At 17.0% G+C, this 12,424-nt stretch overlaps 4 protein-coding genes across 4 annotated transcripts, besides 25 other annotated features; 2 read left to right on the plus strand and 2 right to left on the minus strand. All coding sequences in view use genetic code 6, as the record gives it.

Annotated features, from left to right (window-relative positions):
• Nucleotides 1-471: 471 nt before the first annotated feature.
• Nucleotides 472-1,512, minus strand: IMG5_000650 (hypothetical protein; the record flags this gene model as incomplete). Its single annotated transcript, XM_004040093.1, has 2 exons — nucleotides 472-640; nucleotides 695-1,512. 2 exons carry the CDS (start codon nucleotides 1,510-1,512, stop codon nucleotides 472-474), a joined length of 987 nt encoding a protein of 328 aa, XP_004040141.1.
• Nucleotides 641-702: a microsatellite.
• Nucleotides 654-698: a microsatellite.
• Nucleotides 659-692: a microsatellite.
• Nucleotides 1,513-2,093: 581 nt separating the features above from the next.
• Nucleotides 2,094-2,123: a microsatellite.
• A 66-nt stretch (nucleotides 2,124-2,189) lies between these two features.
• Nucleotides 2,190-2,220: a microsatellite.
• A 556-nt stretch (nucleotides 2,221-2,776) lies between these two features.
• Nucleotides 2,777-2,829: a microsatellite.
• A 248-nt stretch (nucleotides 2,830-3,077) lies between these two features.
• Nucleotides 3,078-3,132: a microsatellite.
• A 99-nt stretch (nucleotides 3,133-3,231) lies between these two features.
• IMG5_000660 (hypothetical protein) lies at nucleotides 3,232-5,501 on the plus strand (the record flags this gene model as incomplete). Its single annotated transcript, XM_004040094.1, has 10 exons — nucleotides 3,232-3,320; nucleotides 3,419-3,465; nucleotides 3,606-3,874; nucleotides 3,932-4,134; nucleotides 4,168-4,425; nucleotides 4,483-4,869; nucleotides 4,914-5,129; nucleotides 5,181-5,291; nucleotides 5,346-5,432; nucleotides 5,489-5,501. The coding sequence occupies 10 exons, from the start codon at nucleotides 3,232-3,234 to the stop codon at nucleotides 5,499-5,501; spliced, it is 1,680 nt and encodes a 559-aa protein (XP_004040142.1).
• Nucleotides 3,880-3,930: a microsatellite.
• Nucleotides 3,881-3,921: a microsatellite.
• Nucleotides 3,881-3,928: a microsatellite.
• Nucleotides 5,249-5,286: a microsatellite.
• A 1,940-nt stretch (nucleotides 5,502-7,441) lies between the features above and the next one.
• Nucleotides 7,442-7,474: a microsatellite.
• Nucleotides 7,475-8,995: 1,521 nt separating this feature from the next.
• IMG5_000670 (kinesin motor domain protein) lies at nucleotides 8,996-10,973 on the minus strand (the record flags this gene model as incomplete). Its single annotated transcript, XM_004040095.1, has 3 exons — nucleotides 8,996-9,018; nucleotides 9,080-9,571; nucleotides 10,967-10,973. 3 exons carry the CDS (start codon nucleotides 10,971-10,973, stop codon nucleotides 8,996-8,998), a joined length of 522 nt encoding a protein of 173 aa, XP_004040143.1.
• Nucleotides 9,020-9,049: a microsatellite.
• Nucleotides 9,724-9,762: a microsatellite.
• Nucleotides 9,783-9,809: a microsatellite.
• Nucleotides 10,803-10,849: a microsatellite.
• Nucleotides 10,862-10,930: a microsatellite.
• Nucleotides 10,863-11,047: a microsatellite.
• Nucleotides 10,899-11,046: a microsatellite.
• Nucleotides 10,903-10,937: a microsatellite.
• Nucleotides 10,973-11,048: a microsatellite.
• Nucleotides 10,979-11,025: a microsatellite.
• Nucleotides 10,982-11,052: a microsatellite.
• A 57-nt stretch (nucleotides 11,053-11,109) lies between these two features.
• IMG5_000680 (hypothetical protein) lies at nucleotides 11,110-12,336 on the plus strand (the record flags this gene model as incomplete). Its single annotated transcript, XM_004040096.1, has 1 exon — nucleotides 11,110-12,336. The coding sequence occupies one exon, from the start codon at nucleotides 11,110-11,112 to the stop codon at nucleotides 12,274-12,276; it is 1,167 nt and encodes a 388-aa protein (XP_004040144.1). The 3' UTR covers nucleotides 12,277-12,336.
• Nucleotides 11,349-11,399: a microsatellite.
• Nucleotides 12,303-12,358: a microsatellite.
• The last annotated feature ends 66 nt before the right edge of the window (nucleotides 12,359-12,424 follow it).

Genomic DNA, 12,424 nt, shown 5'->3' on the forward strand with positions numbered 1-12,424 from the left:
AGCATCCTTAAATTTCATTTATTCTTCTTTATGAATAATTTTTTATTAGTAATCATCAATTTATTTTTTGAGTTGTTCGTTTTCTTATTTTTTATCAGGATTATTAAGAGTAACTTTTTCATATTCAGAAGTTATTTTTTATAATAAAAGTTTAAATCCTTAAATATCTTTTTATTATTCATTATTAGTAGAATTTAAACATTCTATTTCTTTTTTTTAGTCTAAATTAATTTACTTTTATTTTTTTAAATCAGATTCCATCATTCGAATTGATTTACATTTTTCGTTATTTAAAATTAAAGACAAATCAGTTATTTCTTTTCTTAGTTTTTCTAAAGCTTCATTTTTTGTTTCTAATATTTTCTTTAATTCTTATATTTCTTTTTATTATTTTTTATTTTATTCCAATTATTTTTGATTTTCTTTCTTTTTTTTTTTATTATTATTTTATAAATTAAATAAATATTACTTTCATAATATTATTTTCCTTTGTTAATTTAATAAATTCTTAGTTTATTATTTCTGTTTATTTTTATTGATTATTCTCATTTTAATTTTAATTTTAATAAAATTAAATTTACATTGATTCTGTAAATTTTTTATTTTATAAAATACTACTTTTATTTAATGTACTCTTTTCCTTTTTTTTAATGTTTACTTTACTTTATTTTATTTTTTATTTATTTTATTTTACATTTTTATCACTTATTTATGCCGCTTTTTTTTTTGTTTATTATAATTCACTTTTATTTATTAATCTATGTGCTTATTCTATTAATTAATTCTTATCATCCTAATAAGAAACTGTAGATTAATTTTATGAATACTCCATTAAAGATTCTCTATCTTCTTCTGTTTCTTATAAAATACATTTTTTTCCTATATCTTCATTCTATAATGTTTATGTTTGAATATCTACACCCTTATTTTAAATAATGATAGATGCTTATGTTTATTAATCTTTTTTATCTGTTTTTTCTTTTTATTCTTTGAATTTTTATCTTATATTTATTTATTTATTTATTTTTTAATATTAGTATAAATTACTTGTATAGTTTATTTTCTTTCATTAAAAGCAACCTTTCTTCTTCTAACCTTAATACTACATCTATTTAATATTCTAGAGCTTCTTTTAAGTCTATAATTTATTCTTCTTTATTTTACATATTAAATATTTATTATTATAAAAATATAAATATTTATATTTCTAAATTATTTTTTATAATTTTTTTTAAAAAAAATATAAAGCAAAAATTACAATTCTATATATAATTTAAAATTACAGAAATATATATATAGATATAAAATATTAAAAACAAATAATATAATAAATTAATATAATTAATAAATGAAAACATTTTTTTTTTTAATAATAAATTTATTTTCAGCCAGAATATTTTAAAAAATATCAGTTTATTTAATCTTATTTAAATATAAGACTTTAATCTAAAATTTAAAATTATGTATCTTTATAAATTTGATTTTCATCCGAAACTTACAACAATGTCTCATAATTAATTTATAACTAGTTTAATATTTTATTTGGTTCTATTTGAATTTATGTCTTTTTATTTCTTTCCTAATTAGTTTAACATAAAAAGAAAATAGATCCAATTAAAAATATTATTTATTAAATTAGATACAAAAATTAAAACTGTTTTTAATTTAATAATAATCTGTAAATATCTGACACGAAAGTACTTAAATAAAAAATAATACTAAATCTAATTCCATATTCTTTTTTTATTAATTTTAGATTAAAGTAGGAATAAAAAGGTGATATAAATAAAATTCCTAAATTATTACCTAGAAAGGTCTTATTTAATTTTATTTATTGATAAAATAATAAAACTTCACCTTTTATATGTAAAAAATATAAAACATAACTTATATTATTTAAATACTCCACTTTTATAAAGTTATTAAGTAAAAAAAATAAAAATTAGTGCCATTATACTATTAAGAAATCCTAAAGTTCCAGTAAATTAAAGTAGATTTACGTTTGTATTCTATAGATATTTTTATAAGACAATAATTAAAAAAGGAAGAGGAAACATATTTACAATAGCAGCTATAACAAATGCAAATATCTTTATATATATATATATATATATATATGATATTAATATTTTTTTTTTTTACTTGCTATACATTTTATAATTAGCTTTTTATATATTATTAAATAATGCCAATTATAAAAAGAACAATTATAATAAGAACTATGCTTTATTTTTAAACTTTTTCATATCTAAGTTTGCAAAAATATATTTTTTCCATTGTATACAAAGATGCTAAAAATATTGATTTTAAAATTAATTGCAATTCTTCTTAGAATTAATAAATATCTTTATAATTTTTATTTTTCATTTTTTAAAAATTAATAATTATTTTGAATTAAATATTTACTATATAAAACTGAAATGGTACAAAATAATTATAACAAAGAAGGTATTACAATATATTTTAAATTTAAATTCTAATAGTTTAACATGTCATTAAAGTAATATTATATTAAAAAAAAAAATTAACCTATAAACATTAATAAAGATTAAAGTAAAACTTAAAAAAAAGTTTAACTATGACTACAATCTAATATTAAAATGTTTAATATTCCTCCTCCATAAATAAATAATATTGTTATTAAAATTAATTTTATCATAATTTATGTTTTTTTAAGAAACAAAATTATAAATAATCAAATTAAAAAATTATGTATTTCAAAGAAAATTTTTTTTAATAAAATTAATAATTTATTTAATGAATTATGATAAAAAAATTTATAATTATATACATTTATATATTTTTTATAATAATTAATTTAAATTTTTTAAATATAAAAGTATTTCAATTTATTATAAATAATTATAAATAGATATAAACATATTTTTAATTTACTCATTATACATTTATATTTGATTTTTATTTTAACAAAAGCATTATTTTTTCGTAAATTATTAAAAGATATATATATAACATATCTGGTTAAAAATTTTTTTATTATTATTAATTAAGAAAAAAACTATTTAAATAATTTAAATAAAAATTATTTATTATTTAATGATAGTTTTTATAAATAAATTTTATTTTAATATTATTTATTTTCAATTTTTAATGTTATTTTATTTAATTTTAGATAAATTTTTATAGAAAAAATCTAATAAATTTCAATTTTAATTTATAAAACAAAAAATACATATTATAGTTATTTACCATTTATAAATAAAATAGCATATGCAAAAGACATATTAAATAAAATTATGTAAAAATTGTGGATATACCCATGCAGGTATATGTGCAGCTAATCCTACAGATTTTATATGGTAAAATAAATATAAAATAAGCCTGAAAAAATAACTTTTTTAAATATTCACTTTAAAATAATTGACAATATATTTAAATATACAAAATAAATTAAAAGGAAATATGGAGGAAATAATGTTTTATAACAGGATCATGGAATAAATGGTAAACATTAATCAAATTGAAAAGTTTTAAAGAACATAACGAGTATTTTATATTTATGAAATATTAATAATTGTATAAAAAAAGATGGACAATAACAACTCTATCTTTAAATCCTGGAATTTATACATTTAAATATATAGTTGATGGAACATGGTAATACGACCCTAATTAGCATACTGTATCTGATGGTTATAACTCCTTTAATAATATAATAGAAATAATTCCAAGAAATGTTGTTCATGATGATAGTGATGATAGTGATGACGATTAATACAATCATCAAGATTAAAATTTAAGCCCATAAAAGAATTAATAAAATTAATTATACTTAAACTAGAATAAAAATTCATAAAATTTAAAACCTAAAAATGTGATAATATGGACTAGTATTGATATAAAAGATTTAAAGGTAAGAATAAAAAAATATAAATCAAAATATAATAAAAAATAAATAAATAATATATAGGTAAAAGGTTCTTGGGATAATTGGTAAGGAGAAGTTTCTATGTTTCAAAAATTTAATGCATATAAATAAGCGTATGATTCAGTAGCAAAAATATAATTATATCCAGGTAGATATGAATATAAGTTTTACAAAGATGGTGTCTATACGTATGACCATAATTAAAAATTAACCCGGGATGCTAATTATAATTATAATAATGTAATGTATGTATAATAGAAATCATATAAATAAAAAAGTGATAATAATAATCACATTTGTTTAGATGATACGAAATTAGAATGGAAATACTAAGAATTTTCGCACTAATCTTGGGAAAAAATGAGAGGTCAAATATCTGGGCATTCCATGAATAGAATAGGGGATTATGTTTATATTTGGGCAGGTTATAGAGGTTAATATCTTGATAATTTATGGAGAATGAATGTTAATACATATGATGCTGATTTAATTGATATGTAATCAGGAACTATTCCAGATGAAAGAGCATACCATTAGTAAGTAAAAAAAGATATATACTTATATACATTTTTTTTTAATTTTTTATTATTAAGAACTGTAAATTATGGATAAAAAATTTTACTTTATGGAGGTCTTAATTCGGAAAAAATACTAACTGATTACTATGTATTCAATACATCGAATTTAACATGGGATAGGGCTGAATTAGGTGGTCAAAAACCTTCACCTAGAGAAAGAAATTCAATGTGTATTTTAAAGAAAAAAGCTTTAATTATTTTCGGAGGTTACTATTGTAGTGAAGATTTTGAAGCTGAATATCATTATAATGATTTGTTTAGTTTAAATTTATAAAATTTAAAATGGAGTGAACTTAAAGTTTAAGACGAATTACCAGAATAAAGATTTGCACATACAGCTAATATTTATAAACATAAAATGTATATTTTTGGAGGTTTATAAAAGAATATGGCTAACCCAGCGTATTTTTGTTTAGTTATTTTTATTTTATTTTTTAATTTTATAGAAAAAATTTTAATGATGTTTGGTTTATTGATCTTGAAGAAGAAAATTAATTAAAATGGAGAAATTTAACTCCTTAATTGAAAGGTATAGCTCCTAAACCTAGACATGGTCATATAAGTGTCCTTGTAGGTAAACTATTACTTTTTTTTGGAGGAAGAGGTAATAATAAAGTTTTGTTTAATGATACCTTTATTTTAGATATAAGACTTAAATAATGGTTTACTTTTATTTTTATTTATACAATTATTTTATTTTTAATTCTTAAAAGGATTTAACCTGATATTAAAGGTGAACCACCAAAACCAAGATATTATCATGCCGCTTGTTTACTAGATAAGGAAATTATTATTTTTGGAGGAAATATTTCTTTTGGATAAAAGTAAATATATATTATTTTAAAAATTATATTTAATTTTTTTTACCCAAAAAAAAGATAAAAAAGTAGGAATGTTTATATTTTGAAATTTGAAAATAAAATAATTGAAAATGAACATTTTGATAGTGAATAAGAAGAACAAAAGTATTTTTAATTTTTTAATATTTTATTAATTAATTTATTTTATAAAATATTAAAAGTAATGATTAATGAGTTATTTAACAAATTTTAAGTAAAAATAATAAAAATTATGTTTATTGATAATTTTTTTTTATACAAATATTCTAATTTAATAAATATATATATAAATAATATTAAATAATATTTACAATTTTTTAACTTATTTACACAATTATCATAATTATGTAAAAATTACTGTTTTTCGTTAAATAATAAATATAATAAAAATTTATATAAAACGTAAATTTTATATTAATAAAGTTTTTTGTTAATAAAATTAATAATTTCTTATTTTTTTATATATATTTATATAAAAATTATATCAATTTGAATAACTATCAGAAATTATAGAATCTGAATCTTCTAAAGAATCATAATCTTAATTATTTAAAGCATTTTTAATATTTTAATATTTTTATCCATTATCAATAGACTACAAAAATTAAATATTATTATTTATCAAAAAAACAATATTATAATAATAAATAAAATACTTTTGAATGTTAATAAGGAATACATTAAGAGTTTTATAAAGAAAAAGTATCTAAACTTTTTTATTAAGATTTGTATTTTTCGTCTAAATGCTCATTAATTTGTTTATTAATTTTTATATTAGTATATAATTTAGAGCTTTATCTATCAGTTATTTACCTTTACTCATTTAACTCCAAAATTTAATCTTATTAATTTATTTTTAAATCCCTATTCTCTCTTTTAAGTTATGATAATTCTTCATTTAAATATTAATTTTGTTCCTCTAATTTATTAATAAGTATTTTTTGCTCTTTTTTTGATTATTCTAACACTAACATATTCGAGTTCATATTCCTAATTTAATTTTTATAATCATCAATCTAAAATTCTAATTATTTAATAATTATGTTTTCTTATTTATTACCATCAAATGAAGCTTTTTTGGACTATTTATTTAAATTTATATAATAAATTTAATTAAAAATAAATTACATCAAAATAGTTTTAATTATTTTTAGCACTTAATAATTACATTTTTAAATTTTCACTAAAAAATAAATAAATTAAAATAGTAAAAAAAAAAATCATACTTTTCATTTTATTAGGTTTATATTTATTTATTTTAATCTTTTTGTTCATCTTTCAATATTTCATTTTATTTAACTAATTTTTTGATTTCGCTTTTTAAATTTTTAGATTCTTAAGATAATTAAATAATTTATAAATCAAGTTCTTAAACCTATGTTTTTAATTTTAAAATTGTTTCTTTTTTTAAACTTAATTCTTCTTCTTTTTCTTTGTTCATATCATTTTTATCTTCTTCATATTTTTTTTTCATTTTTTCTAATTTCTCATTTGTTTTCCTATTTTTTTTATCCAAATCTTCTAATTGTTTTTCCTATATTTCCACATTTACTTTATATTATCTTATTTAATTTTATAATTCAGAATTTTCATTTGAAAGACTTTTGTTTTTTCTATTTATTTAATTAATTTCATCTTAAAATTTTCTTATTTCTAATGCTTTAATTTCTTAGTCGTAATTTAAATCTTCATTTAAACTTAAGATTTCTTAATTTTTTTGCTTTTATTCTTATAATAATAAATTTAATTAATTCATTTATAAGTTTGTATTTTCTTTTTCTTCAAAGTAGTTTTATTCCCTTTTTTCTATATTTTCTCTATTTTAAATTTAATAAAGAAATCAATAAAATATTTATTTATATTTAAAAAATAACTTTAATATAGAAATTTCTTCATTTCTTCTTAATAATTTTTATTATAATTAGTTTATTAAATCACTTAGTTATTAATCATTTTATTCTAATTCTTCTTCTTTTTAAATTTTTAATTATATTATTTATCTATCTCTTTATATTTATTCTTTTAATTATTAATTCTGATCTTCATAATATTATGCTTATGATTCTTTTTCTTTCAAATTATTTTAAAAGCCTTCAACTTAATACTAAAGTTCTTTTTAGATTTCTTACTGCTATTATTTTTTTTATTTATATTTTATTTTCATTTATTAAATTAAATAATCTTAATCAGAAATTAAATTTTGTAATTGCTTTATATTTTTGAGTTATCTTTTTTTGTTTAAATAAAAAAAAAGTCTTTTTTATTTTTATTACTTATCAACATTACAATCTAAATTATATTCGTTTAATCTTGAAGTTTTTTTGTTTTATTAATTTTCCTTTAATAAATCTTCTATTTTTTATTAAATTTCAAACTTTATTTAATTATATTTTTTTTATTTTTCATTCACATTAATATTATTATTTTCTGTATTATAATCATTATCATTATTATTGACATAATTATGATTATATTATTTATATTAATTATCTAAATTATTTTAAACATCTAAAATAAATAATAAAATTATAAAAGAAACTGAAAAAAAAATTAATTACTTAAATTATGCTAAAATTTTTTTTTAATTTGATTAAGAAAAACTAAGCATTCTTAAACTTTAATTTTCTAAGAATCATCATTAATATCAAATTAAGAATCGGATTATAATATTTGATTCAAATATTCTTCTTTAGAATCAGCCCAATCAATAATTTCTTAATTAGTAAATCCTTTAGTTTAATTAGTAAATTAATAAACATCTTAAATTATATTTTATATATCGATATTTTCATTTTATTATTAATTGTTTCTTTATTCAAAAATTACTTATGATTATTATTATGTATTTCCAATATTATGATTATTTATTGTTTAATCGTTATTTTTTACTTAATTACGATTTATATTATTATCTTCTTAAAATTAAACTCCTATATTACTTCCATTAAAGGATTACTATTATTAAAAATTATTAATATCATCAAAATAAGTATCGATTCTTTCTTTAATCCCAGAACAGAAAGCTAAGGCATCACAAGAATCATTGACTTAAGAATAGGCACTAGAAACATTACAAATTAAGCTAAAAGTATTATCATTTGAAGAATTAGTACAATCCGCCAATTATTATATTAATTTTGAATTATTAAAAGAAGGAGTTTCCATTAAATTTTGATCTTTCTAAGTTGCTACATCTACTAAATAGTCACCTAAAATAACAAATTCAGGCATTTTATTTTTCGAGAAATCAGCACAATGAACGAAAGTTATAATAGAAAAAATACCAGAAGAAGGTGTATTAATTTTTCTTTTTTTAGAAGTTTATCCTTCATTCTTATAAATTTTAAATCTATAGAAAATATGCATCCTCCTAATAGATTATTCACCTGCTACACTTTTAATTTTGTCTCTTGTTTTTGTAAAATATTATTAAAATTCGCCTTTTAAAAGCATTTCTTGTTCAAATAAATCTTCTTCATCAGTTTAATTATTGTTATTTCTAACATTTCCAAGAAGATCAATAATATCGTTATTATAAATGGCAAATATTTAATATGTAATATATATTAGTTTATTTTATTTTCCAGTCTTTAGATTATTACCTTAGACTTAATTTGATATTTCGTTCAATTTAAATAAGTCATCAGCAGCTTTTAAAATTATTCCTTTTTCAGTCTAATTTGGAGAACTCATTGTGTGTTTTTTCCCAGATCTATTTTTATTTTTATTTTTATTTTATTTTTTAATATACACTTATATTTATATAAAAATACATAACTTTGCAGGACCTATTATCATAAAAGTGGAACTTAAACCTAAAGAAAGTGCTTGTTTTATTTAATCATCACAAATATCTTTACATATTTGAGAATTGGTAGCTTTAAATCCGAAAGATTAATCGAATTTATAAATACTTGCATTTTCTAATATAGAGTTTCTATATTAGATTATATTTCGGTCTGTCTTTACGTATTCGTCTAATAATTATTTTTTTATTGGATTCCCGCTTATTGCTACATATTGAGATTTTTCTTTTGAAGAAGATGTAAATATACAACATTTATAATCTTTGTCTAACGATGAAGCATTTTAGATTAAGGCTGTTGGCTTTTCAATTCGGAGGGAGGATGGTTTTGTTTGACCTGAGGTTGGCTTAGATAATGTTGATTGATTTTCATTTATATTTTAGGCGCGGGTGCTTGAGGATAATTCAGAGGTTTAGGCATACATGTCTGAAACACCTGGAGGACGAATTCTTGCATAAACTTTTATTTAGGACATATTATATTATTTTTTGTTTTTTTTTTAAATAAAAAGTATTATATATGAGTTATTTTTTTTTAAATTAGTTTTTTATTTATTATTAAAATAAAACAAATAAAATTTTTAATAATATATTATTTTTTTTTTTAAAAAAATATATATATATATATATATATATATATATATATATATAATCATTTAAATTTATAAATATATTTATTTATTTATTTATTTATTTATACATACACTTGTATATATATATTTATTTTTCTAAATCAATTTTAAAATTTATTTATATATAATATTTATTATAAATCAATTTTCCTTATAAATATTTTTTTTTTTTATATTATAAATTTTATAAACATATATTTTTTTTTATAATTTAATTATTTTCTATCATCAAAAAAAATTTAAACAAAAAAAAATGATAAAATATTGCGCAATTTCCTAAATTGATAATCAATAAATAACTCACTAAGAAACTTTAGATCCAAAAAACAAAGCTTAATATGAAAAAGAAGTTACATAAATATTATAAACTGAAATAACATAAACAATTTAGAGAAATAAAACTTACTAAAAACTAAGGAAAAGTGATGATACTATATATTATTATAGAATAAACTAAAATAGTGAATACATAATATTTATATTGGCAAAAAATTCATTTTCTTTAACAAAAATAATATCATTGATAGGAGATATAAATAAGCTTTTAGAATAAAACTTAACCGACATAAAACTTTCTAATAGTATTTATGATTAATTGAGATATTATGATGCTAATAATTAAGATAGTTTATCATAAGCAAGATCAACTATCGAAAGCATTACAGCAAATGTTAAAGATAATGTCTCAAAGGCTATTAGTAATGCTGCAAAATTTAATGATGTGGAAATAAAATCTAAAGCTTTATCAGAGAGTTCAAAAGGTTTTATGGAAAGAACTAGACTTTTAGAAAAATAAATGAGATAAAAATAGAGAAGAAAGTATATGATAATGGGAGGTATTAGCCTTTTATTTATTGTTTTTATTGTATTGCTATTTTCATATGGATCTAATGATTGATAAGTAAAATTTGGAAGTTTATATAATGATAATAAAATTTATATTGTTTTGATTTATATATTTAAGTAAAAGAATATTAAATAATCATTTTATGTAAAAAAAAAAAAAAAATTAATATTAATATAAATATAAATACATATAGAAATAGATTATTAACTTAAATATATATATATATATATATATATTTATATATATATATTTATAATATTTCATATATTTAATTTTTTTATTTTTTATATCTTTTTTCTCTTTTTTAATTTTTTTATTTTTTTTGTTTATTTATTTTTTTTCTTATTAATTAAATTTTTATTTAATATTTATTTACTATTCATTTTATTTATTTTTTTTATTATTATTTTTTATTCCTTATTTTTTTTTAATATTTTTTTTTATTCTTTTTTTTTTAAATATATAATAATTCTATATTTTACTTTTTTAACAAATTATTTTTCTCAAATAATTTATATTATGAAGAATATATTAATATAAAAATTTAAACTAAATATAAAATTTTATTTTAAAATCTAATTATATAAAAAAAAATTAATTTTTTTTTAAATTATTTTATAATTTTTAATAAAAATATAATATTTAATTAATATATCATTATATAAAATTATGGCGACATAAAAATTATTAAATTACTATCCAAAGGCAACCGTTCTTAAATAAATACCATTTTCTCCATTTAATAAAAATTAAAAGATATATATAAAAGACTAAGATAATTTATATAAAACATTAATATAAATATATAAGACTCATCCTTAATAAAGATTAGATGTAGTATCTGATTTTGATCATACTATAACTGATTTTTATTATAATAATTAGCCAGTAAGCCCATCATTTGGAATATTAAATAGATCATAACACGTAACTATAGAAATGGAAAATTAAGCAAAAGAAATATTCGAAATATATTCTAAGTATGAAAATACTAAATAATATACATTCGAATTTAAATATTAAAAAATGGAAGAATGGGTAAAACTAACAGCTGAGCTTTTTGTAAAATTTTAGATAAACAGTGTTATTTTATAGAATATATTAAATGATAATACATTATGTTTTAGATATGGATTTAATGATTTTTTGAAATATTGTGTTTAATAAAATATAAACTTTATTGTTATTTCTGGAGGAATTTAAGATGTAATTTATTATATGATGAATCAAATAACTGAGTTGAATTAGTTTTAAAATTTAATGATAATTTCTAATAAAATGCTATTTGATAATGATGGTAATATTGTCGGCTTTTCTGATAAAAGAGTCCATTCTCATAATAAATATAATCTTTTAAAACATTAAGATTACCCTTAACTTAAAAAAAATTGTATTTTATTAGGAGATCTTCTCCATGATATATATATGACTAAAAATAGCTCGTATGAAAATTAAATTAGATTCGGATTTGCAAAAAAGGACGATGAAGTTTAAAATTTCCTTAAAAAATATGATATTGTTTTGTTAAATTAAGGAAGTTATATTCCTGTTGAATGTATTCTGAGAAGTCTTATTTCTAATGACAATTTACCTTTAGATATTTTAGCAAAATTATAGATAATTTCTCCTGAATTGGTTGAAGTTTTATTTGAATTTTAATCTTAAAAATAAAAATTATAAAATTGATATATATATTGTTTGCTTAATACCTCTTTTTTTTTTCAAATTAAAACTTTTTTATTTTTTAATTTAAACTTTTTTTTTTTTTTTTTAAATAAGGCTTTATTTATATTTTTTTTTAAATTAAAAAAATAAAAATGTCTTCTTTGTAATT

This window comes from Ichthyophthirius multifiliis (genome assembly GCF_000220395.1).
Source record: "Ichthyophthirius multifiliis unplaced genomic scaffold scaff_1120509249393, whole genome shotgun sequence".
NCBI lineage: Eukaryota > Ciliophora > Oligohymenophorea > Hymenostomatida > Ichthyophthirius > Ichthyophthirius multifiliis.